General features: G+C 42.1%; 1 protein-coding gene across 3 annotated transcripts in view; it reads right to left on the reverse strand.

The window, feature by feature from the left end:
- Positions 1-27,332, reverse strand: part of SNCAIP (synuclein alpha interacting protein) — a 223,611-nt gene that overhangs the window by 50,788 nt on the left and 145,491 nt on the right. For all 3 annotated transcript variants that reach the window (XM_078621833.1, XM_078621816.1, XM_078621826.1), the window contains exon 4: positions 18,496-18,574. In XM_078621833.1, the coding sequence (XP_078477959.1) occupies positions 18,496-18,574 (79 nt within the window). The remainder of the gene's footprint in view (positions 1-18,495; positions 18,575-27,332) is intronic.

Raw genomic sequence — 27,332 nt, forward strand, 5'->3', positions numbered from 1 at the left:
CGAAGAACACATGAAAGATACAACATAACCTATTGATGTTTTTTTTACACAAACACATTTGTCCATGTTATGGGTGTATAGATGCATTGATCCACATATTGATATATAATCTTGAAGTTCACGATACATGCATCGATCATAATTCATGTTCTGTGGGTTCACGTGACCCTTGCAGCCACTGGAGGCTGCTACATGAATCGCTTGTAGGGGAATAAAAAAAAAATCAAATTGAAACCTAGAATTGTGACCATTTCTAGAGTCACCGGCGATGAATCGTTATACCACAAACACATTTAATTTTACATTGATGAATTCATGCATGCTGTTGTACGCTGGTGGCTTCTGGCGCATAATACGGATCGTTGTCTTCTTCTTGACCAACCCTCATTTGCCAAAACACTTAACACACTCGTCAACAACACAGCCTTCAAAGACAATATCTATATAATTGGCCGATGTATCGGGCAATGGCCATTCTCAATAGTGCATAAACAGAGAGGCAAGAGAGATAGAGTAAATAAGGGTTGGAGACTATTCACATGCACTTTTAAGGTAACTATATATACGCCCATTTAAACATCGGTCATCAGAAAATAAAATAAAACGTCAAAGCCCCGTGGTGTTAAGTTTAAAATCCTCACGAAATCTATCTACCTCACTGTGCCTCTCTGTTGATGTGCAGGAGGGGCCACTGCTCGTAACATCGCTCACTGAAATATATGAAATATATATTTGTGCATTAATGCAGTGTTGTCGACGAGTGCGTTGAGTTTTTCGTTGCTTGTGCACGACTACCAACGCGGCAGCAGCATCGCCAAATAATTTGCCCAAGCCCCTCTCAGCTGCAACTGTAAACGTGTAATGCCAATGTAGGGTACATGCGCACAAAAGCATGTAATCGTCGCATGCGCTTTCAAACAGAAAATTACATAATTGGCACAAACACATAACCCAAAGGCCCTTTTGCTCTGTCAACATACAGAAGTGCAGTGCCCTTCATGCTGTTGCCGCGATGTGAAACTTAAGTGTAAACAAAGACAAAGACCCACCCGTATAACGTTAAATAGACTGTTGTTAGCGAGCACCTATGGACGGCGGCATGTTACATGAGAGGGGTGGGTGGCCAACACCACGCCTGGCCACCTTTGTCTCCTCAGTACGAATATTAATACACCGCACCAATTACTCATTTAAGTCTGAATCGACCTAGGGGAGGCACAGGACCAGTTCAGATATTCGCCACTGTTATTGGTCGTGAGCAGGACTCAAACTCGGGTCGTCAGGGTTCATAGCGTAAAGTGCTAACCACTACACTACCGTTCCTCACTCATACTGCTCTCGTAAGAAGACATACAGCATAGAGGCAGCTTTATGCACAAACACCGTACAATTTTAAAACCAGATAATATCTCTATTGGATAAAATGTTACTTGTCAGTTAAGCACTGTTGTTACTGTCAACGTCAACGATGTCTTTTGTTAAGAAAATGGTTTCTTCTTCACGACTGGTTTAACAATATACAGTTGCTGAGGCAACAACAATTCATGTCACGATTGACAGTCGTACACACACTTCACACAGATACGTGATTGCACGCACATGTGGAGCACATGGTCTTGGACACGACAAAATAATTCAAACTACAATCTTATCGGTTATGTACAGCTGCGCGTATTTATGTTCGCCAGTGCTTTTTACAAGGGGGCCCCTCTGACCATAACGGGTGCAGCATACGAGCCACGGTTTATTACATTCTACGTAAGACACTCATATAAAGTTAATGCTGCTCTTTGGACAGTTGGCTTTTCATATTGTGGTCACGTTCACACCGGGCTTGGCAATTAGAAAGAACACAAGACACCAATGCCAATCGTCTCAAAAAAATTGCTACCAATTTACAATCCCGAACGTAAAAAAAAAGCAGCTTATAAGAGGACAAATCTTCCTAACACTTTATGGACACACGAAGGAATGTCACGCATGGTGTCCCCTGACAGCTGGTCTAAATAATTAGGTCTCTGTTTTGCTTGAACAGAGACTCGCAAGCGTTTCTCTTGGGAATTGTCGATAAAAGGAGCCAGGGGAAGGTCTTTTTTTAAACTTTTCTTTCACCGTCCTGGAGAAATCAGCGAGGCATGAAGTCGTTGTGCCCACCACTGAGGCAGGGAGGGGGTCGGTACGATGTCCCGCTCGCATTGCCGGGCATTGGTGTAGGGAGCAAATGAGAAAGTGTGGGCTACTCCCTCGGCTTTCTCTGTAATTGTGTCTGGAGACGTCCGCCGAAAACAGCGCCGGGAACGCCATGGGTCAGCACACGGGTTGGGCCAATCACTCAATTGTAGTAGGTTTTTACCCTTTTAAACTGGTACAAAACTGACACCTTTATTCAAGGCACCATGTTTGCAATAACCACAACACAAGTAGTCAAAAAAGCAAACAAAAAGAAGCAACTCTGATAATGATAATAATATGCACTGTCCTTGAAGTTGATTGGTCCACACCCGAGACGGCTTTCTTTAGAGCCTAGTCCCCATTGGTGTTGGACCAGATGACACCAGAAGGCGTACAACTCAAACAGAGTGCAATATCAGAGTATTGAGAGCTCGGGGCAAGCATTTACACTATGAGATCTCTTTTACCAGTGGCAAAATATAGTAGTAGGTTTTTACCCTTTTAAACTGGTACAAAACTGACACCTTTATTCACTCAATTGTTCACTCAATTGTTCGCGCAACTCATTCAGCGGATGTCGGTGCACGTATGCGCGTGCGGTGCTCTAGTCACGAGAAGCAAGGCACATCCTTCAGCTCTGCTGATCGCACCTGTCACTGCTAAAATTGAGATAAAGATGCAGGAATGGGCTACTTAATCTTACGAATGAAAAGTATAGTAATGCCTTTGCCATATTTAACACGTGATCTAGTTTAGTGTGCAGAACAAGATGTGAAGAGATGACTTGAAAAAGAAACATGGGCACATGTACCGCTCTACTTTAATCATCGTTATCATCACGAGAGGTTTAGATATTGTGGTGACCTTAACTACAGCAACCTTTCTTAACACATCATCCTCAATATTGCCATCATCATCATCACGGTCTATAATATCTATGACTCATTTCCTCATACAAATAGCATTACCATAAGCATGCATTTACTGTGTACCTTAATTTATCGAGATAAGTTATTGAGATGAATTTATCGAGATAAGTTAAGCCACAAACAAACCGGGAATGTAATTTAACATCCTGAAAATCGGAGTGTTCTGAAATTATTGTTGTATTTTGTTAAGTATTATTTTTTATATTCCTTTTTTTCTTTAATTCTTTGCTCTTTCTCAGCTTTTAAGCAATAATTAGCTCCTGGAATAATTGCAAAAGGATTGCAATCTGATCTAATAAATTCAAGCAGCACTTCTGTGTAAATAATTAATCAAAGTAAATGAATCTCCCGACGTGAAGTGGAATCTCTGTCGTGCACACTGCATGCTGGGAGAATGTTTACTGCCCAGCAAACACATTCCACCGAACATAGTCTGACTCCTGGATACCTGATTGAGAATCAGTAGCATGTTATGTGGAAAACTCAGAAAGTGGATGCGAAGAACTCAACTTTCTCCCTGGACACACGCCTTCTGTCTCAAGCACGTGCACATTATAAGCTGGCCACTAACCGATCATTCAACCAGGCTCTTTAACTTCAAACACTTCAGATTTTTTTTAAAGGGCTTTGTTTTGAATCCCTCGCCAAGCTTGGGGGGGGGGATATGCACGAAACGTAACGCAGCCGCGGGAGAAAAGGGAGATGAGGCCGAGATATCTAACACCCTCTGGGGAGAAGCAGGACGAATCATATAGAATACGTTAGGCGCTCGTGGTCATACGGGATGACTCCTGTTCAAGGTCACTTTATTTTAGATTCAGCCGCAGATTGAATCTCACAGATACAACAATTACAATCCGTTTTTTTTTGGGGGGGCACTGAAAACTGTACACGATTGTCAGCAGATTCCAGTCTTTTCACCGAACTGTATTAGAGAGACGGTTTAACGATCGGCAAGGGGAACACCTGCTGAGGTTCAACCTACTTCACTGCAGTCAATCCCCAGCTGGGTGCGATGTTCTTTAATGTGTGGCACCCTTAACGTCCTCCGGCGGTTTTTCGAGTAGCATTAATTAGAGGGCCACGTTCTCACCGCTCTAGAAAGATCATTGCAAGGGTTATATCCAAGGGCTGACTTTGGTGGAGTTATTTTTTTAAAAGTAGGTCAGGAAAAGCATGCAGAATATTTAAGTTTTAAGATAAAACACCGCTACGAATTATTTGATCGCCTTTAGTGCCCGTATAACCACTGTATCAGATTGAAATACTATAATGAACAGTTGTGTTATAAAAAAAAATCCAAATATATAATGTACTTTTTATATTAAACAGCTAGCCTCTCATTTTATTGTCAGCATCATTTTAATACAGCCCACGCACATAACAAAGATAAGGACAATAATCAATATGTTGCCTTAGTCTGCCTAAGGCATTAAACCTGAAACACAATAATCTGGAAAGTTCCTTATTATGGCTCTCAGACTTGGGAATTAACCCAAATCCCTAATATTTCAAAGGGACACCTTTGGCTTCTTATATGTTGCACGTAATGGGTTCATGCGACCCCTAAAAACCATTGGAGATGTAACGTTTACCACAGTGTAAAAAAAAAACGAATGTATATTATAGAATCCAATTGTGATCCCAAATGACAATTCATAAAATTGCAAGCAGAGGTGAATTGTTACACAACGAATTATTACAGTGTGCTCTGAGTCCAAACATGTGCTGCATGCATACTCGTCAAGAAAAAGCCGCATTTATTTGTGTTTATTTCTGTAGTTACGCTAAACAGAACTGGCACACACTCCTATAAATACCAATTGCTAAGCAACATAAACTTCCATGTGCTAGGTTCAATATGCTGGCATGGCTGTTTACATTCTAGAAACAGATAGGTATCTACGTCGTAAATTTGATACCACCTCCAGATATTTTTCTTAGCAATGATCACCTTTAACAGAAACATCTTTAACGGCATTTTAATTGCAATCCTGCCGAAGACACATACGCTTATTCACATTGGCTTTGATATACATTGTCGGTATGTTTTATTGTGATTGCGAGTGTGTTACTTTTTCGTGATTAGCCTTGATATTTTAAAGGTTTGTTTTTGTGGGGCAATATAAGCTACATACATACACAGTCTGGCGTTGTGGAGGCTGCAGGGTGGCTCAAGCGTCAGAATGCTGAGCTTGCACCACTGCGAGCCAACCTGATTAAAACTGCGTTCTCAAGGGTAGTGAGTTGTGGTCTCGCATATGACCACATCAAAATGAATGCATTAAATAAACAATAAAATAGCTTTATTTCAAATGCAGATCTTGAGAATAACAAAAAAATTGTTTTTACTGTCACACACGGTGTGTGGGGAGAGGTCGATTGAGGAGCTAATGGAGTAGTTCTGTGATATCTGCTTCCACAGGCCATCGCTTAACAAAGGGTGATGTACCGCTCTGCGAGAGTTACAAGTTTACATGTCATCCCGTGACATGTGACACGGACAGTACAAAAACATGCATTTGGGGATAAAGACCAAAAAAACATTCTTGCGGTACAGATGGTGGAGTTGTCGCCAGCACCACACTCAAGTGCTCTTTCCTTCCCAGTTCCGATGTCCGCACACTCAACTAGGCAGCCATTTAATTTGGAGTCAATCAGAAACAAATCGGGACACCATTGATGGTGCATTGCTGGAAATCGAACACAGATCGCTGTGGGCTTGTCGTGCAGGAGGCTAACCACTCTGCTACACACAACAAGCACAGCTACCGTTTAACACGTAGGCTTTCGCGATCAATATCATCCATAATACCTGTATTATGGACAGCTACCATTCACTACGACGGAACCATAAGTGACAGTGAAGTCACTCTGGCCTGCGTGGCAGACTATGTGACTTTGTGGACAACAATACAATAAACAGAAAAAAATGATTCCATATTTAGCCTGACAGACTATGGGGCAAGTGTGGTTTTCAGAAATTGCTGAGAGGATGGAATGGCCAACACCACTCCTGGTTGCTTACATCTCTCCAGCACTGACGTTCACACCGAACATAAATCATTCTATTATGTCATCATCATCGTCAGTTATGATCAATCCACTTCTGGATGAAGTCCTCTGTCAACCATCGCCATCTAACCATGGTCCTGTGACGTGCCAATCCATTTATAGCCTACACACAAGTTGATTTATCGCTCCATCTCCATGGAGGACAAACTTTGGGGCTGTCACTGGTTGATGGTTGTGCCCAATCCCGCTTACTTTCTTACACAGCCAATATATTGGCTGTAATCAATGTGTACATCTGATGCATGAATATGAGGTGTGGGGAAAAAAATACCAAATACCATACAGAATTATTAATAACCACAAAACATCAACTATATATATTTTTAATCTACACTAAAAATAACATGCACCTACATAAATGCATCCACATGAACTTATAACAAAACAAAAATCCACAGTATAGCTTTAACAGACTTAAAGTGTTGTTAGCGAGTGCTTATGAAGGCTGGCACGGCACACGAAGGGATGGTGGCCAGCACCATGCCCTGCCGCCTTTGTCTCCCTAATGGAAATGTTTTTTTTTACATATCATACCAGGTATAGTAGAAGCATCCCTCAATTTACGAACGTTATATTTACAAAATGTCACGTTCACGCAATTGACAAATTATGAACACTTTTCGATTAACGAAATAAAATTTCAGCGATCACAAAATTTTGCACGGCACACGCCATGAGATAAAAAAAAAGACACCGGGGAGGCTGCGTCATCCTGACGTGACGGCGTCACGGTATCCCTGCAGTGCAACAGTAACGCCTCCACGTCACCTTTCCAGTCATTCCAACATGCAGATTCTTTTGGTGGGTTGTCAAAAAAAAAGATGAAATACATGTAATTGATTATTATTCTATCGTTTTCATATGTATCTTCTTTATTGTTTTTGTTTCGTGAAAAGTGATATAGGTGTGTATTTTTAGGTTTGGAGTAGAGTTGGAATGACTGTCCGAAACAAATCCCACACGTTTTGTATTCAATTAATGGGAAAAGCCATTTCGATTGACAAAATTTCGTTTTACGCGTTTTTTTTGCAGAAATCGAGGGATACCTGTATTAATTTGGGGCTGAGTCGACTTAGGGGAGGCCCAGAATCGGTTCAGTTAATAATCATTGGTCTTGGTGGCTGTGAACTGGAATCGAACCCAGGTGGCCGGGTTGGAAACACAGCGTGATATCTACTGAACTACCGCTCACATACACACAGACAAACACATATTGATCTCGTCATTGATTGATTGTCTTGAAAAGGAAACACAGATCAACATAGATCTTGCAGTTGGCCAGCCTTAGCATTGCTTAATGGAGAAGCATGGTGAACAGTGCACACACCAAAGTGCGCTGACATTTGCATTTCCCACTGAACCTAAGATACAACAGCCTGGCAAGAAACGAAGTTAAGACGGACATTCTCTGATCTAACGAGGGCCAAACTCCCCTGTGCTTGGCGGCCAAGTTTTTTGATGCGCCTTTTAAAGGCTCACCAGGCAGCACACGTGCGTGGCTTACAGCCAACCTGTCCGCAGGGCTTGACAGATGGACTTACTCTGACGAAACCTATCATTCCCCGTCAGCGCGGAGCTCTTTACTTTGAAGAAAACTTCTAACGGCCACTAGCACCCAGCTGAGAAACACACAGTTTGGGCCCCAGAGGTAATGAATAACTGTGTAATGGCAACATTCTAAACGATTAGGCATATGAATGGAATAAGGAATTACTGCTACGTGATAATAAAGCAGATGTTTTCGCAGTTGTGCTCCATCGCTCTCGATGTGTTTTCGGTCTTTACCAAGAGTCGTTCCGCAGGATGCCTGACGTTTTGTTCCACGTACGAGGAGCTCATTCGGGATTCGGTTCTTCTTCTTCTGAATGACTGGATAAGCTCTCGGGACATGGAGCGAAAGGTCAGACATCATCGTGCTAAACAACACGTGGTACGATCCGAAAACACATAGGAGGACTTTTTGATGAAGCTGCTTTCAAATTATGTATGTTCAATACTAGTAACATGTCAACATTGTTGTTGTGATTCGTAAGATGGTTAATGTGCCTTTGCAAGAGAATTTGGAAAAATGTACCAAGAGCGGGGTAAGTCGCCAAGGTCATGTGTTTGGCCATATAAATGAGAATCCGTCCCTATACAGTCATCTGGGAGATGCTGTGACTAGATTGTTTGAGAACATGAAGTTCAAATCCTCGTCAGGGGTCGACTTAACCTATCATCACTCTGGAGTGATAAATTAAGGACCACTTTGTGGGTATTAAAGAGTGGTTGGGGCTCTGCAGGGGTGAAATGTTGCCTCTCTCACCTGCCATGCAGGGAGTCGTGGGTTCGATCCTGAACCTGACACATGTGTACTATATACGGAGTTTACAGGTTCTCCCTGTGGTTGCGTGGATTTTTTTCTGGGTCCTACGCTTTTGCTGTCCACATTTATAAACATGCATTGAGATTATTAGGCTGCTTCTATGAATTCTCACATGTGATTATCCAATTCAACGAGCTATCATGTGTGTACAGGACACATCTGAAAAAGAGTTAATAGCTCAGTGGGCTAGCTGGTAAATGAAATAGCATAGTATGAAGTTGTTCGATGTATTGACTGGCCCCTGCTATGGGCATTTGTAATGTCCGCCACCGTCTCACCAACGAAGATAAGCATCACCCTATTAGACACTTGCTGCAGTACATGACAGCATGTGTTCATTGTCAATATTTAGATTTTGCATCACAAGGTCTTTTTTTGCGCAAATTTTTGTTTGCCAAATGTTGGTTGGTGAGTGCATCGGTGTCGATGAATCCAAGTGCAACATTTAAATATGAGGGCCTATTTCAAAATAACTTTGTGAAGATGTGATATTAAGTTCAGTTTCATTGATTAGGTATAACCCTGTGAGCCACACGGCTCTTGATTCGGGCGCAACCGCAACAAAACAAAAACATGAACAAGAAACATCTTCAAGTGATAATTGTTTTTTTACCCTTCTATCTGGCAACAAAACTAACACCTTTTTTACAAGGAGTCATGTTTGCATAGACCACAATACCTGCAGCCATAATGCAAACAAAAAACATAACTCTGATAATATATGCTGCAGGTATTGTGGTCTATGGCAAACATGACTCCTTGTAAAAAAAGGTGTCAGTTTTGTTGCCAGATAGAAGGGTAAAAAAAAAATTATCATATTTTTTACTGGCAAGTGAGGTTTCAATAGTGTAAATCTTCAAGTGACTACACGCAACAGAAAAATCCTGTAAAGTTCATATGTCTACACGCTGCGATGTGCTTGATTCACATCCTTCACTCAGACCAAGAGACAGCCCATTGAGGGAACACATCTGTGTTTGAAGTGAAGTCTGGATATTATGTGAATCTACATTTTTGACAACCTTCGTTTAATTTACACTGTAAAGTATTGCGATGCTCTCCGTAATGGGGGCGAGTTTTTACTAAAAAAAAGAAATGTAATGAATTAATGAAATAAAGCTCTCGTTGTGTTTACATTTTGGAGTTTGAAACATGTAAACATTCAAACCACATTTGCTCGTATTTTCACTCGTATAAGCTGTGTAAGGGAAGTGTTTTCCTGACAACCCACTGGCATCTGTGCACTATAATTTATGAAGCCAGTAGTTTACACAGTAGTTTGCAGATAGCGCTTACTGACTGGATGTACATTTGAAACGTCTAAATGTTTATGCTGATAACGGGCAGGATACATTTTTTTCAAAGACCTTTTGATCTGCCATATAACTGTGTCCTTTATTAATTAATATATTCAGGAAAGTCACATTGAGCCCAAGTACTATTTTTCAGGAGAGTCCCTGCATTGGATATTTGACCAACACCAATGATATTGTATTTTGAATGTTTCGTTGTTGCTGTTGCTTTTAGCTATGGGAAGAAATCAGAGAACCAGGAGGAAAGTCACGCAGAACGGGGGTTTGGGGGGGGGGGAGATACAAACTCCACACAGAAAGGCGCCCTAGTTAGCAATCAAACCCAGGTCCTTCTTGATTTGAGGCACAAGTGTTAACACTTCGCCACCCTTAAACATAGCATTACATTGTGCAACAATAAAAAGTTTATTTCGAAATGCTGTCAAGTGAAATATTAAATGCATCACATGCATAAATATGAGATGCATCGGAATAATTTCTGGTAAACTTGGATGCATTTTTAATTATGTTTAAACAATATATAATTAAGTATATAGTAATTAATAAGAGGAAACGCCACTTGGATAACAGGTATGCCAACAAAGGATTTTCAGTCATCATAATATAAAAGGTTAAACTATTTTTTTTAACTCCTGCTTTTTATTATTTAGGAATGTTGTCCATGATATTTTAATTCATGTAGGTTAAAAATAGAAAATAAATCCGAATAAAAAATACGCAATGACGTAAATGTTCTAGTCACTTAGCAACCGTAAAATTCCCATTGCTGAGCATGAATGTGATAATTAGCATAGTTTCCACACTTGTTGCAAATTTAGTGTGAACGACATTTAATTAATACATTTAAGAATTGTTAAAAACGAGTGGGTCAAGCACAGCCAATAGCCGCCGCTGTGTTAAAACAGGAAATTGTTTTGTATAACACATTTGCCAAAAGCCAAATAAACAACAGCAACATGGGAAAACCCACGGTAAGAAGAATTCTTCAATAATTTGACAGTGAATTCTCAGCTATTTTTGGGCAATTATCTGGGTTGCAGATTAGCCGTGCTCATTCATGCCTCGTACCCATGCTCCCCTATGTAATTAATAAGCTGCTCCTCATTTGTCCTAGGTTAGTGACTCAGTGTCAAAGTGACCACAAGCTTGTCCGCAATTAAACCAATTACCCTAACGTCCAGTCAAAGCAGAGGAGACATTCTATGTCATTACCCTATTTTATGAAGGTAAACAATAATAAATAAATAAATAACAATGCAGGTTTCCCTCACAATATGCGGTAGATGCGTTCCAAGAAAACAGTGGTGCACAAAGCGACACCGAACAAGACGGCCGCCTGCTAAGTAGTGTGAATAGGACACACAAGGTATTGCACCCACGTCCAACCTTATAGCCGCACGCGAGTGTATTCCAACGACTGATCGCGAAATTTCACAAACAGAACCCGCGTAAAGGGACGGACACCTGTACGATTTGTCGCCTAATTTGACGTGAGGAAGGAGTCCTACAAGGGGCCAGCAGACCACAGGAGCTACGCCGAATAGGGGCGCTCAAACCAGGTCCAGAGACTCGACAAAAGGCAAGACAACACGTGCTGCCTGCGTCAAACTCGCACTGACCAGCGTGAAGTATGGTCAAGTGACACCTCTGACGCACACAACATTGGGGTGACCTCATCCAGCAGTGGATTCACTAAAGGACTGTTTGTGTAAATGCAGAATTTGTTTTCATACAAGAGTCGGTCGTATCTGCTCTGTGTTCTATTTAGGTGAAAGCCTACCGAAATGTTCGTAATAATCAGAAAGGGGAAATATTGTGTCTCTAAATTTTATTTAAACAGTCGTGTTTATTTCTCATGAAAGGATTCTGCGTACAGCAGTAGGAGGGTCATGAGGCTGCCTGACATATGTAGGAAAATGCCTTTAGACTCATCTTGCATCAGACAGTGAAATGAAACGGTGTGATTGTTAATGCCAAGCTGCTGACAGATAGCCATTAGATTCAATGGCCAAGTGCAGAAAGCTTCCTTTCAACATATTCCCAAAGCTCCAAAGTTAATTTCAGCTGAATATTTTTTAATAATGACAGATCTAGACAAGACTTTATTTAATGTTTGCATGGGCACAAAGCCCACGCAAATTAATATCCATTTACAAAATGGATATATAATCTAAGACTTTTACAAGTCATATTGCAGTTCATTACATTTTAGTCTGTGAAATTAAAACTCATTAGGGCAGTACTGTAGTTCAAGGCATGAAGGTGATGTAGCCACGTCTAACCAATTACATTTCTCTTGCTGCATTGAGGTTTCTGAATCAATTTAATTCGAATAATTTTCTGGTGGGAGGGGAGCGGTGGTGCAATGGTTAGGTGCACTACTCTTTGAACCTCGCGACCTCTGCTCGATTCCCAGCTATGCCTGACAACAGTGGTACGTAATATTTCGTGAGTCTGCCCCTTTTACCAACCAGCACTGACCAGCGTGGTGAAGTATGGCCAAAACATCCCCCATGACAACAGCGTGGGGAGGCTTTCATCCAGCAGAGGATTGACAAAGGGCTGCAGATGTTTTATTATCATTATTACTGCTACTATATGAGCAATGAAATGCAGCGATGAGCAGATGCATAATTCATTTACATTTAACTCATTATATATTTTCAAGTGTTATGTGATGCTCAGGAGGATTCTGCATTGTGATGCTTGACCAATTCCCTTGGCTACTGTTTATAAACAAATATGCGCTCTAATAATGAGACTCAATATATGATGGCGATCCCAAAATAAATCCCATTAAAACTATATCTTGTGGAGAACAAAAACAAAACTGCAGCTAAAAGGAATAATGACATTTTGTGCTTTTGAAGTACATCAACATGTTTCTTCAAATCTATCTACTGACCGACCTAATTATTTCTTATACAGTATGACTCAACCTTATCTGGAATGAGTTGGTGGATGGGGGTCACTAATAAGAATTCATGGATAGGAGGAGTTCCCTTCAGATCAAATAAAGTGATCTGCAGGCCGTGTTATCTGATCCACGTCGCACTGCACCGCAATATAGAGCAACAAGGGAGGTGAGGAGTGGAGGGGTGGTGTGGTGGTCAGCGTGCTGTGCTCTGAACCCGGTGATACAAGTTCAATTCCCGGGCATGGCTGGCACCAGCGGCGAGTGATGTCGGAAGCAGTCCTGCATCACCTTCCTTCACCAATCTGCACTGAGTAGCATGGTGAAGTATGATTTGAAAAACACCCAAGACTGACAAGGCATGGAAGAGCCATCGTCCATTGGTGGATTGAAAATGATTGAAATCGATTTTACTGTCGTATACTCTAGCTATATGTACATGAATTAAATAACACATTCATACACGTGACTATAACTAATGCACTGCTTGCCTTTATGAATAATGCATATTTATTTAAACATTTTGTAAGATTATTTCATACTGACTAAAGGCCATCACTGGATGAACCAATGTCTGAGACCCTTGAGTCTATAATTTGCTTAATGTCTTTTGTGGTTTTATCCAAACTTATTGGTACTAAAACATTTGGCTAGCTAAGATTGATTGCTCTTGTAGGAATTAAACATCTACTGGAAGCCGCACCATCTGTTATAATTATAAATGCGTACAGTTTGGAAATTATATTAAGCATCTACGAAGAAGTGTGCATAAAGTCTAATCTTTATTGGTTATGTATTGTCATGCTTTATAAACAAAAACTGGGATGCAAACATTGTTCGCATATTTTGTTAACAGTTGTCTGCAAATGAGTTTGTGGTTTTGGCCATGGCAGGGCAAGGGGGTACAAGAGAGCAAGTCCATTGAACGTTTGTTATATGCAGTAATCCAGTTCATAACCCCACGCACGATGATTCCTAAACAAATGCACAACGAAAAAATAAGACAGATAACTAAATAAAATAAAGCTCCAAATTAAGTTTAAATAAAATAATATATTACATGAAGCCATGGTTTAATAGTCAGCACAATGCATTTGCAATTCAAAAGTTATCCCGGCATCGAAGAGTAGGTCGAAATACCGTGTAGAAGGGGAACTCATTCTTAGGGAGGGCCCTTCTGCCAGTAGTGGCATGAATAAGACATATCAGGGCTGAACCTTTACCTTCACACCTTTAAATGATACGCATGAGGCACTGACGTCATTTTTCAATTTGTTTTCCGAAAATAAACTGAAGAGGGCAAACATGAACCAAAACAAGTAGTTTGAAGCGAGCAAAGACAGCGCAGCAGCTTGGGACGTTGGTAGAGGCAGCCGAGGAATGTCCTTTACGATAGGCGACTGCCAAATGAACAGCAGAAGGCCTCTAGGAATGAGGGCAAATTTATTTGCATGCATTGATGTTGAAATACTATATTTATACAGAGTAGCCCCATTAATCTGTATATAGTATATCTTGTTTAGAGGGATGCTTTAGCTTCACCGGAAGGCATGAGGCTCTTGCAAGCTGTTAATTTGGCTCTGACGTACCACACACACAAAAAATTCTCCCCTGCTTTGACCATAAATACTCAAACTACAGCAAGAAGAATGAATCCTTGGCAAATTCCCAAATGCCTTTTCTGCCTCTGATGAAAACACAGTGTCAATAATCTTAAGGGAATGGGTGGCTTCGTGGTCAAATCCCTTCATCAGGCATCCGAGACAGCTCATCTGTGACCTGGCTTCAAATCTTCCCCGAAGGATAATGATTGTGTCTCATTCCACTCCTTATGGCTGTTTAAGGCGTTTCATGTCCAATGAGTTGTACAGGTCTCGTCGTCACCCTCGAATGCTATTTACAACAGTCGTTTTTTGAGATTCATTATGAGTTGATGAACTAATATGCGAGAGAATTGCAAAGATGCTGGGGATACAGTCCAATGAGAACTGGCAATGTGAATGCTGTGCTCCATGGGGAAGAAAAGACACGCGTTTTAATGCATTAGCCCAGGGGTCGGCAACCTACGGCTCCGGAGCCGCATGCGGCTCTTTACGGGCTGCTTCTTGACGATATGTACGTATGTACAGTATGTACTCAGATGCATTGCGGCTCTTGAAATACTGAATTTTGTACCGAATTGGAAAGAAATGGCTCTTATTGTTATTTTGGTTGCCGACCCCTGCATTAGCCCATCCACAATTTTAAACAAATACACACCTTATGGGTAAGAGTATGATTCCGTATTTTGCATCTATGCTAAAATTAAATGCATCCAGAGCTGTCTTAAAAACCAAAGTGACAAAGTGTAATACCCGCGAGCAATAAACCAACGGTTTTATTCTTAGGACCTTGTTGTTAAAGGCCTCAGGCTGGAAATCACGTCAAAACATTTCAGCATCATTACTATAGAGAAGTAAAAGTTTTGCCCTGAGGGTAACTAAAGTAGAGATTTTGAAATGGAATGGTTACTGCAGAAGAAGAAAGGTATTTGATATTAGCTTTGATTTACAGTAGAAAAATGGACATGCATAAATGTGTCATGGATTTTCAAAAGGCTTTTGAATTTTTTTTTATCAACAATTGATTCAATTGGCTGAATTCAACAGAAGTATGAGGCAATTTTTTTTCATATGGTTACCATTTAATTGGACTTGACAATGTGTGAGGTAACAGTAGCTTCAGAGAAAATCGTAAAAAAAACATATCAACATTGCACGTTAGGATCAACATTACAAAAACGAATCCACTAAATATTTAATAAAAGGCAGAGGTAGTGGTGCAGTGGTTAGCACACTGTGCTCAGGACCTGGCCACCTGAGTTGGCCTCCTGGCTATGGCTAATGTCAGTGGTCGGTGAAATATGAATTAGTCCTGGGCCCTACACTTCACAATCCCATACTGTCCCGCATGGTGAAGTATGGTTAAACTAAACCCCAATGACTAACAGAGCTTAAATATATTATTATTGAAATAAAGTAAAGGAAGATTGTGAAAAGTATGGTCTTCAAATGTGGTCTTGAGCCATGTGAAGATAGCCCAGAATAAGTATTTAGGTAGTAAAGTGGAGGGGGATATAAGCAAGAGGTTAAACTGATGCATTATGTTAGCAGAGTGGGGTTTTATGGACTACATTAACCACCTTGAAGGTATTGAAAGGTCAACGTTCATGTTAAGAGATTGGTGTTTGAGGCAGGAGTAATAATTGTCGTAGTAAAGTGTCAAGAGAACAGCTACACAAGAAGCATCTAGCCCTTGAACATAGCTGCTCGTGTGGCAATGAGAGACAGTTTTGATTGTTGTAGGCCTTCATCCAGCAGTGGATATATCATGGCCGATGATGATGATAGTGGTGACATGGACAGGATACTACGTATTTCATGGCAGGATAGCATTTGCTCTATAAAAGCGTGACAGGAAAGCACTGTAGACATGATCAGGAGGAATAGGAGGAGGGAGTGATGGGTGGGACACGTATGTAGGATAGAGGGGGGCAGGATTACCGAGGGCAGGCATTGGAGTGGGAACCCAAAGGTCGGCAACCAAGGGGGAGACCTAAGGCCAAATTATGGGTTTCTGATAAGGGCATGATTTGGAGGTCGGGTGTCAATGTTGTAAAAAGGTTGGAATCTGATAGAAGGCTGGAACGAATGACATGGTAAAGGTGCAGCCCTGCAATTTCTTACTCATGGAACTGCTGTCAGAAGGGTCTCCCCTCTAGTTCAGTATTTCACGAACTTTTTTGGCCCGCAGACCACCGAGCCGGCGTGGAAATATTTGCGGACCACACAACCCCGCCAATTCCTCGAAGCAAAACGCATTCACTAATCTCTAAATACCAGTAATACAAAGTGATTTATATTAATGGAACATAAAAAACGCAGCTATAAGATTTTTTTTTGGGGGGGGGCATTTAGATCTTTTTGTTAGTGTAGTTTAATCAGGATAGGTTTACCTAACTTATTTTTAATTATTATCATAAGTAAAATATTAATGAATGTCCAAAACAATGGTATAAACATTGTTTTTATTTCCGGATCAACCTGCATTGGATCAGTGCCTCGCAGACCACCTGTACCAACGGTGGTCCGGTGATGCATGTTCTGTTTGGTCAATTCAGCTTCATTGATCTGAAATGTGGATAAGCAAGAAAGCAGCAGAAAATCAAATGAACTATAAAAAAAAAATGTGTGTTTTATATATATGTTAAATGCATAGTGACATCACGGGATGTCACTGTGTAGCAGAGGTGGGACAAAGTCATTGTTATGCAAGTCCAAGTCGAGTCGCAAGTCATCAAATTCATGACTCGAGTCTGACTCGAGTCCAAGTCACATGACTCGAGTCCACATCTCAGAGGTGGGACAAAGTCATTGTTATGCAAGTCCAAGTCGAGTCGCAAGTCATCAAATTCATGACTCGAGTCTGACTCGAGTCCAAGTCACATGACTCGAGTCCACACCTCTGCTGTGTAGTGCCGGCCCGAGAGAGGCACGGCATGCGGTGTAGCGACATCGCGGACACCACCATGGTGTGGGTGCAGTACCGGCCCTAGAGGGGCCCGGTGAGCGCTAGATGACACCACGCTTGGCGTGCAGTGCCAGCCCCTACAGGATAGAGGGTGGGAGTGCCGGCTGTAGGAATGAGGTTACTAAAGGCCATGGCACTCTGGTTGATCCGAGAGGGCACGTGACCAGTTAAGTCTACAAAGGGGCCCCAAGTGGGGGCTAGGGGTGGTCACGTGGCCGGGGTCCAGATCCTGCTCGAGGATTCTGGAAGGTGGTCGTGGCCAAGGGCGGAGCCAGCCACGCCGCAGAAAATATAAGCCGGGTCCTCCAGAGGGGCCGGCGTTGTTGTTCATCCTGAATAAACCTTCATCTACGTCCAACACATGGACCTGGACCCAAGCTGTTGTCCCTGTCCAAAGTAGCTAGCTACGTCGTAATTAGTGTAGTTAGCCTGGTGGTCACCACCATAGGTTGTTATTCTGTTAAGGGGCAGTTACCCCGTGTGTTGGTGCTAAATAAATGTGTTGCCTCCAAGTGTACATCTGCGACTCAGTTGAACTCAGTACAAATGTATATAGCTTAGATAGTGCTGAACCAAGACATTAACTGACACTGCAGTGTTATGTATGATAAATTAATAACGTAAATGATTGAGTTTTGTGATGAAAAGTAAAACAAACATTTTCTCGGCATACAGGATATCATAGGTAGCTTCTGGGATTCCTTCTTCGTGGGACATCGAAAGGAACGAAATAGAAAAATAGAAAATATCAGCCAATAAACTAACTTTCACAAATATGCGGAGATCCACAAGCGATTACGAGCTGCAAGGAAAAGAAGTGCTGACACCGCACGATCGTTCACTTCAGCAGTGGAGAAGTGTGGCATCCTCCTGGCTGTTTGGTTTGAAATTAAATCCATTCAGCTTGATAAAACACCCGCTTTTTGGTCATCGGAAAGACATTCTGGGAGATACGATGTGATAATTTAACTGACTGTTCTAAAAAGAGACTGTGATATTCGCGCACACGTTACAATTAACGCCATAAATAAAATAATAACGTAAAAATATTATAAAAAAAGTGTCACAGGAGAAAAAAAAAAAATTGCACGATCGGGTTCCAACAGTCGTAACGCTGAAGCGGGATTATAAGTGACAGAAAGTGGTGTCAAATCTTACCCAAAACACTGCTGTTGCTTGGGGAGCCGAGTTCCCCACAGGGTCTTCCTGAGGAGCTGTCGCAGACTGAGGCGGCATCCTGTGGGAAACAACAACACAGTGCAGAGAGGGGAACAGCTCAGAACACTAGAGGCTACATTTCCGCTCACTTAGCAAGTTCTAAGAAAACAATATTCATCATGCAGTATGTAGCTAAAGCATTTTTAAAAAACTCCTCCCGCAACATACGTGAGTTTGAAAAGGCAGTAACTATGTATGCTGATGAATGCTAGAAAGTGCATTACGCCACGACCTATTAATGTGTTTTTTTTCTTAGATCATCAATATCAACCATGGGCAATCCACTGATGAGGACTTCATGAAGCCGCTCCATCATCTCTCACAATCCTGCGAAGTAATAATAATCCGCCCGGAAACCGAATAAAATCTTATTTTCATTGTTCAATCTCCTCAACTAACGTCCTTGGTTGTATTCTACCATTATGTGTGCAGGTAATATTTTTGTATATATATTTTTTAAAATACAGTTTAAGCTGCTTCGGATACTGTCATCGAACGTTATGTCTGGGCATCACACCCACGATGTCAGGTTTGTAACATATATAATCATTTACAGACCTTTGTCAATCCACTGCTGGATGAAGGCCTCCCAATGCCTCTTGGTCATCGGGGTTGTTTGACCATACTTCACCATGCTGGTCAGTGCAAGTTGTGCCGATTGGGGAATCGACGAGGAGCAGATCACATATTACTCGCCCCTGATGTTAACCGTGGCTTGATTTAAAAAAACAAGTCGCCGGGTTCATAATGCAATGCTCCAAACCTGCTCCTCCCCTGTATGTATATGTGTACATGTACAGCCCTTTGTCAATCCACTGCTGAATGAGGGCCACAGGTTCATGGGGCTATTTTACCATACTTCAAAATGCTGGGCAGTGTGTGTTGGTGAAGTCGTGGAGGATTAATGCGGGAGCATATGAGTACAGCTCCACGGTTGACTTTTGCTACACTCCACTCTGTGGCCTATCTCATGGTCTTGCCTCCTATAACACCTTTTATGCATGGTGGTCACCCAAATCCAAGCACCATCGAGGCACAACCCTGCTGAGCTTCACAGATCTGGAAATTCCGGGCACATTCCGGCAATTTGTTCAGGGGCATACATATACGCACTGTACATAATTTGAAAAATGAGAGTATAATTTTAAACATGTGTTTCACAGCATCAGGTGTGCACCCTATTATGTCAGGATCGAGTTTGCTGGATGTTTTTCAACATCATCACCTTAGCATCCTCTGCACCGTGATCCTCTGCACCATACTCTCACTTGAACTAATGTAATCATGCATGTGTGCTGAAACACCTGCACACAGCCGTGCACTTTTTGGCGAAACATTTTCCATTTGGCTGTCCAGTTTCTGAACTTGCTCTGCATGCAATTAAATGCTATTTTTACCGTAAGTTTATGCCACATTAACTGTTCATGCTTGGAAAGCAAGCAGCCACTGCAGTACATTAAACAAGAAAATGGCTAAATAAAAACATATCAGCACCATGTTTATATCATGGCCCGATGAATACATTTCTTTGGAAAGGGAATGTTTTCTAAACTTCATGAAACAAGAATGTGCTTTCAAATTTGTGGTAACTTGGTACATTAATTTAGAATAACAATTTTGTTCAGCCTTTTGTCAATCCACTGATGAATGGAGACCTCCCTAAAATAATGTCAATTATTGGGGTTGTATAGCCACACTGCACGATGTTGGTCAAGAGTGGGTTTGTGAAGAGACGAGGGCCGATGACTGGTTCAATATCACTTGCCACTGATGTTAGTCATCGTCAAACAATCTAACTCAGGTCACTAGGTTCATAGCGCAGCATATGACCCACTTTGCAACTGGAAAATAGTGTATATATAATATCAAATTATAAAACCAATCATAACCTATGCAATCTTCCAAAACAGCGGGTGCTTAATTAATACCAAAATTGCCAAAGTGTGCTTGACATTTCTTCCAGTTGCCCTTCTCAAGGGGGGGAGGAAGATGTATCACCAGATCTGTCGACCTCTTACATTTTCAATTCTCAGTGTAATTTATTTTTAAAAACTATGATGAAACAACAGACATAGTTACCGACTACCCTGCTCCCCCCTAAGACATATGCTATCCTCATCATACAAGACATTAAAAACACTGACCTAATTCTGCTGATACAAGAGAATATGGTTTTAAACCATAAGCAGCTTAAATCCTGCCCCAAAAAATTCTGATATTCCAGCATTTATTTTAATGTAAACAGTATGTATAAAAGAACATGTCTGAATGTAAAACAAATACAGTAATACTGTAAGCCTTGGGGCCACGAGACCTACAGCATGCTGCCCCTGCTTTATAATTAAAGTAAGCTCAGCTGGTAGAAAGAAGAGACAGCTGCAAACTAATTAAATCCACTTTTTGACATGCCCATTATGTGCTTTTGTATGAGCAATGTGGCCCCAAGAGAATGCTTGTGCACGTCACCTGAAGGTTGAGTGGCATGACCTGCGACTGGATGGAATCTTGCCAATAATAATTTATTTTGCTATGAACCAACTGCACTGTCAGACCCTCGATCAGTAAAAATGTCCACATCGCTAGTTGCACCTTTGTTGCAGCTGTATTAATAATAATAATTAAATAAATGAAGGTCAAATATTAAGGTTGCTCTTTATTCATTAATGAAGTATGTCAAATGCATATATTTCCTTAACTAGCACGTACATACAAACAAGTACATATGTAGTGGTGGTGTTGACGCGCGCCGACAGTGATAGATCACGGGGCGGCGCGGGGTGCGTGGTTGTGCGCGCTGACACAAGGTGGGAAATAGGATCGTGGGCAGCGCGCAGTGATTGGTCAACTGGTGTGGGTGCTCTCAGCGACGTCCGCATGAAGGACTATAAAGGGGGACGCGCAGGAGCACTCGGGGAGTTGATAACCAGTTGAAGATCGAAGACGGAGTTGAAGAGGTAGGGCCCTGAGACCCCTAGTCCCGCTGTCCTTGTAAGGGCCGGGACCCTGTGTGGCTCGGAGGCGAGACTGTGGGACCCGTGGTCTGACGTCCATGTGGGACGAGGCTGTGGGACCCAGAGTCGAGACGGACACCCCAGCCGGGTGGGTTCCGAGAAGCTACGGGGCGTAAAAGCCCGTGTGGGTGTAGCCAGGGGAACCCCGTGGGTTAGGCTGCAGTTAGCCACCCGTGTAATATAAGTTGGTGTTAATAAAGAGTGTGCTACCCGTAAGGTCGTCTCCCGACTAGTTACTACATTACACATACAATTATACGGGTAGGAACCTCCTGGTTACACCAGCCCACAGGGGATTATTGTGTCCGTCCGTCGTGCAGGGAGGGGCTGGGTGGGGAGGGTGGGGCTGGGTGGGGGGTGGGAGGGGTGGGGCTGGGTGGGGAGGGGCTGGTCACCCCGTGGTGCCCTTATAAAACTCAACGTTTAACCTACTCACGCCGGCTTGTGCCCGCCCTCACAGTCGGGCATATTTGCGGAATACACCACGCCGCCTTTGACCCTGGCCATTGACCGAGCAACCCAACGTTCCTACCAACTCCCTCCGCAGGAATGTGTTTTTTCGGGTCTTTCGGTAAAGTCACGTGGGTAGATTTTTTTTCTATCTACGTAACTTTACCGAAAGACCCAAAGAGTATGAATTCCTGCAGTCACGAATGCTTTAAGTAAAGATACAATTATTTGTTAACTATAAACATTGCCATGGTGGCTATAATTCTTTTCAGAAATTAAAACAATAAAATAAACTTTGATTAACAATATTAAAAGCCAAATAAATTCTACAGACATTACAATCATGATTCAGTGCACACCATATACTGTTTTTTCATTTGTCTGCATGCATCATGTTTTGATATAACATATTTGTTTTAATATTCCTCTTTGAAGTGGCTTTTTGTTGTAATTAACTCAAGACTGAACATAAATTTCTCCTGCGGTCCTACGATAATAGACAAAATGGAACGGAAATCAATTTGTGGTGTGTGCCTGTTAATTGCGCATATGAAATGATGTCCCTCGAATTACTCAGTGCGCGGACAAGTGAGCGGCACTTTAAGCTATTAATAAAAGCGGGCGTCTCTTGCTGGCGTTGGACACTTACGAAACATCGTTCTGGAGCAGCGACCCACGACTGACCCCAGCTGTTATGACAGCTCGAGCGAAGTCACCCTTATGTAATGAGGCCTCAAGGGATAGTAGCAATCAACACCGCGAACGGGGTTTCTGGATGCTGTTAAAACCTTGGGTGCAAACTCGGTAACGAGCACGCAATCTTGCTTATGATTGCACCTTCCACTCGGCACACAATGGTGGGTGCTAATCCCATTACAAGATTTAAACACAAAAAAACACGATTATTGCTTCACCGAATGTCAAACTGCAGTTGCATGGCATTAATGTTTGAACATGTTGTTACAGAAAAACGTTAATATTACAAACCAATTATCACATCACAATCGCAGCCTTACGCTACAGTGTTTGCGGAAGTAAAATATGCCTATTGGCAGTTTAAGGGCTGTTTAATAATACGATGGTTGGAGGTTGTTAATACTTTATTTCACACGTGAATAAAACTGAAACGGGAAAACTGTTAAGATGCACTCGTAACATTGTGTCAACCTAATGGTCTCCTAAACGGAGACACGGCTACCTTGGGTCCTCCAAGGTGTCAGTTTAAATCCAACACATAATAACGCACCTCTTGGGTCCAGCCACCCCGATCGTCCGAGCCCCTGAAAATAAGCTTGCCCTAATTAACTGGTGCTCGTCTATTTGGCAGCCAACTCCCTGAGCCGCAGTTTAATACGTACAGTGGCTATAAGCCTATCTGGCTCAGTGTCCATATGAGCGTCTTGCTATGCAACTTAAAAGCGCTTTTTGGTTTGTTTCGTTCACTCAGTGGCATTACAAATTCTGTATTAATACAACTTAGCTGGAACTCAATTAGTACGACGTTGTGTTGAGTTGTGACAGATATACAGCCTTTGACAAGAAATGATTTGGTTTTGTGGCTGAGGGCATAGTTCTTTGAGACCAAAGCTGCTCACATGAACAAAGGCTGTGTCTTCAATATCTCGCGTTGGGATTATTTTATTCTTGGCATTAGTTTTTTTCAGCCCTAAGGACTCAGAACATTAGTTCAAATATAAGTGTATAAATGTCATCATTATTAATCCTTGACAGTAAGCTTCAGAAAAAAAAGACAAGGTACAGTGGTGTAGCACCCAGAAGTTTGCTTGATACACTGCAAAAAGGAGTACATTCCAGGGGTCCTTGACCAAATCACGCCAACCAGTTACCAAAGCGATCTTGATTCATAATTCATTTTCAGGTCAGATTGCGTAAGTAGAATGTGTGTCGTAAACCCTCCTCCACCTGACGCAGCCGATTAATAAAGTTGTCACACGATGAGCAAATGTGGCAATTTAATACTGCTTCAGCACACCGTGTGTGTTGGAGGGCACTCGACAACATTTAACAATTGGATAACGACATTTCACTGGTACTTACAACCAGCATCTTCAGCCATTCGTCAGAATTAAGAAAAAAGAGGCGGATTTACGGCACACGCATAATGGAGCGGTGCGCCACAAATTATGCGCAACTTTAAATAAATATAGACAACACGTTCTCCTTAATTAAATAGACTTTTTGATAAACAAAAAATCCTACAACATCAGAGTGCAGCGGCACATTAAATACGCACTACAATGACACTAGTTTAAAGCGATTTGAAGCATGTTTTATTTGGGGGGGGGGGGGGGCAGAGATTTGTGACGTCATCTTTGAGGGAGGGGTCTGACTTTTTGTGACGCTGTGTGACGAGGGAGGGGGGGGTCAAAAACCGTCCAAAATCGCGTGACGTCATTTATGGACGCCCCCTAAAAAAGAGCACGCTCGTTGAAGCAAAGTGGCATCGATTCACCTTCCGTATTGGACAGAGGTCCAGCCCTAAGGTTGTTGGTAATGGTTACGTGATTGGTATGATGTCTTACTCTCTATTATAGATATTGAGGGGAGGACAACCATTATTTAACCCAGCATCATCGACGCCTCTGTTGACACACGTGTGAGTGAATGCTCTGAAACGATGACTCTGAGGGTTTCGAGGAACATAGCGTCGTTTTAATTTGTGGGCTAAATTCAAAGCCTGCTCAACTTATCCACAACTCAGGCTCCTTGAAAATAGCAAAGAAATATGCAGTGCTAATCAGACGAGGCCAAGTTATTTCATTGTGGGTCCTAAATCAATGCTTAACTGAAGTACCACGCACATTATGTTTCAGCAATAAATCAGTTTGGCATTAATTAGGCCAGGTGAGAGACAAAACATTTATGTGAAGATCAGAGGTAACTGTAAAGCAAATAAATAAGTGCGAGCGTAACATATGCAGTTATGCACATCATCAACAAAACGGCATCCAAGGATAGTGGATGACCCTATTACAAATTGCGTGCATTTCAAGATATGTTTTCTAAACAATAACTGTGAATAGCATTACATTTATAGAGCACGAGGTTAATGATTACACTACTATATTAAATCACATTGTATTTCCACACCGATACATTCCTCCTGCCAAACAGCATACACACGGCACGTGCTCGCGACCATCCTATGAATGACTCTGCTCACAGATCAAAGCATAGGATTCCCAATATTTTTTAACAGCACACAATGTGAGATGCCTTCCTTACGCCGTATTGACTAACGTTTACTCGGAAATACTTACTTTCTTTTTAACCTAATTAACACAAAGGCAATTGCACATGCTTACATAGCTATATAGTTGAAACAGCATTGCAAGAAACATTCTCATACAATACATTCAGGCCTACAAACACGGTGAATTCTTGCTCCATCTCCTTCCTTGTCACCGCCGTCATCTCAATGCTCAGCTCCCTTTTACCTCAGGCCGAAATAGGCGATGCCCTTGCCACAGCCCATGCCAGCAAAGCCGCAGGCAGGCTCGATTGCATATTGTCAGATTTAAAAAAAATCTTCGGCCAAAGAAAAGACACTGGTTGACAGTATTTTCCTCCAGTGTCCTGGCTACATCGAACATTTTGACAGTAATGAGGAAATCCAAAGTCCTCACTATTCTCGAGTGAGGAAAAATACAACACTGAGGCAGCCAGTTATTTGGGCCATCTCCTTGTTTCACATCTGCTGCAAGGTATTGGAGCGCCTCATCCTTCAGAGGCTCGCCTTGGCAACAGAGGCCACCAATCCAAAGGAGCAATTGGGCTTTCAAGGTGGACGTGATTGTTAGGACCAGGTGGTGGCTCTCCAACACCACATCAAGGAAAGTTATCAACGTTTTCTTAAGACGGGTGCAGCGTGCGTAGACCTGACATCCGTGTATCAGACCATGTTTAAACATGGCCTTCTACTTCAAATAATTATCCAAGGATCATCCAGTACCACACAACAATACGGCTGCTCTCAAGCATGTTGAACAATCACAATTTATGCATCTTCCTCGGCCACAATAAAAGTTTTTATGGGGTCCTAAACAATGGTCTACATAAAGGCTCTGTGCTGGCACCGACATATTTCAATGTGTACACCAGCGACATGCCAGATACAACCTCGCACAGGTTTGCCTACGTGGAGCACTTGGCTCTCATGACACAGCTAGCGCGGACCTCTGTAAGGCGAGGTGATGCTCACAAGAGGCATACTTCCACTACTGGCTGCTTCATCTGGATTCAAGCAAGACCGTCATCTCAACCTTTCCACTTGAACAAACAGCTGGCGAGAAGGACTCTGGACATTAATTTCTGCGGCTTTCAAGTGCAGCAGATCTTCAAGGGCCTCCTGTCGACACGGTGATGCGCGAAACGATATTGTTCACATTGGTGTATTTCACGAATGTGTACTGGTTCCTTAGTTTGGCTTTCCAGCTCACACATGAGGAATGTCGAACTCCAATTGATTTCAGCGACAAGAATCATAACTGACAAATTAAAATGGGTCCCATGGCTTTGGTGGCCAGTGCTTTCCCATATCGTACCAGCACTCCTCCGTGGTGAAATGACAACACTCACACATCTGCTACCAACACAAAGACCTAACCCAACCAGCCAGAGCTGGACAACCTCCCAAAAAATGCATCTGAAATCGATAAAGCCATTCTGGAACACTGCAGACACGCCGGTAACATCGAAGACTGGGGGATGAACAATTGAATAGGCAAATTATCACGAATTCCACAATACAACCATCAGAAGGCTCACTGCTCCACAAGCAGTGGGCTACCTTTAATCATATCCGAACTAGCCACGGCAGGTCCAATCACTTACTCCACAAACGGAAAATAAAATAATTACCAAAATGTGACTACGACTCACATCCGCTGCGAGCGGTTTCTGAGGGCACGAGTGATACGGACACTTGTTGTCCTCTGAACACATCAGTTGGATTTCCAACCGAGGTATGGATGTATAATTGTGACTCCATATTCATACGAAAGATGAAGATGCCGCAAATTAAACCTGATCTCAATAGCATAATCTGCTGGTGGCCGATGGCATATAAAATATCGGACCATATTAGCTCAGAATTGTATTTGACCCTCGTAGAACTAGACAATCACATCCCTTTAGTCCTGAACCATACACCCGTAAATGAAATGGGGAAAACAAATTTACATTTAAAAAAGGGAGTGATGGCCATGGTCTGGCAAAATGCCAAGGATATCTAATTTTATTACTTAATAACTTCCTTTTGGACAAGGCCATGTCACTGCCTAGGACAGTGGTTGC

Source organism: Lampetra planeri, chromosome 3, assembly GCF_965212315.1.
Source record: "Lampetra planeri chromosome 3, kcLamPlan1.2.h2, whole genome shotgun sequence".
Classification (NCBI taxonomy): Eukaryota; Metazoa; Chordata; class Hyperoartia; order Petromyzontiformes; family Petromyzontidae; genus Lampetra; species Lampetra planeri.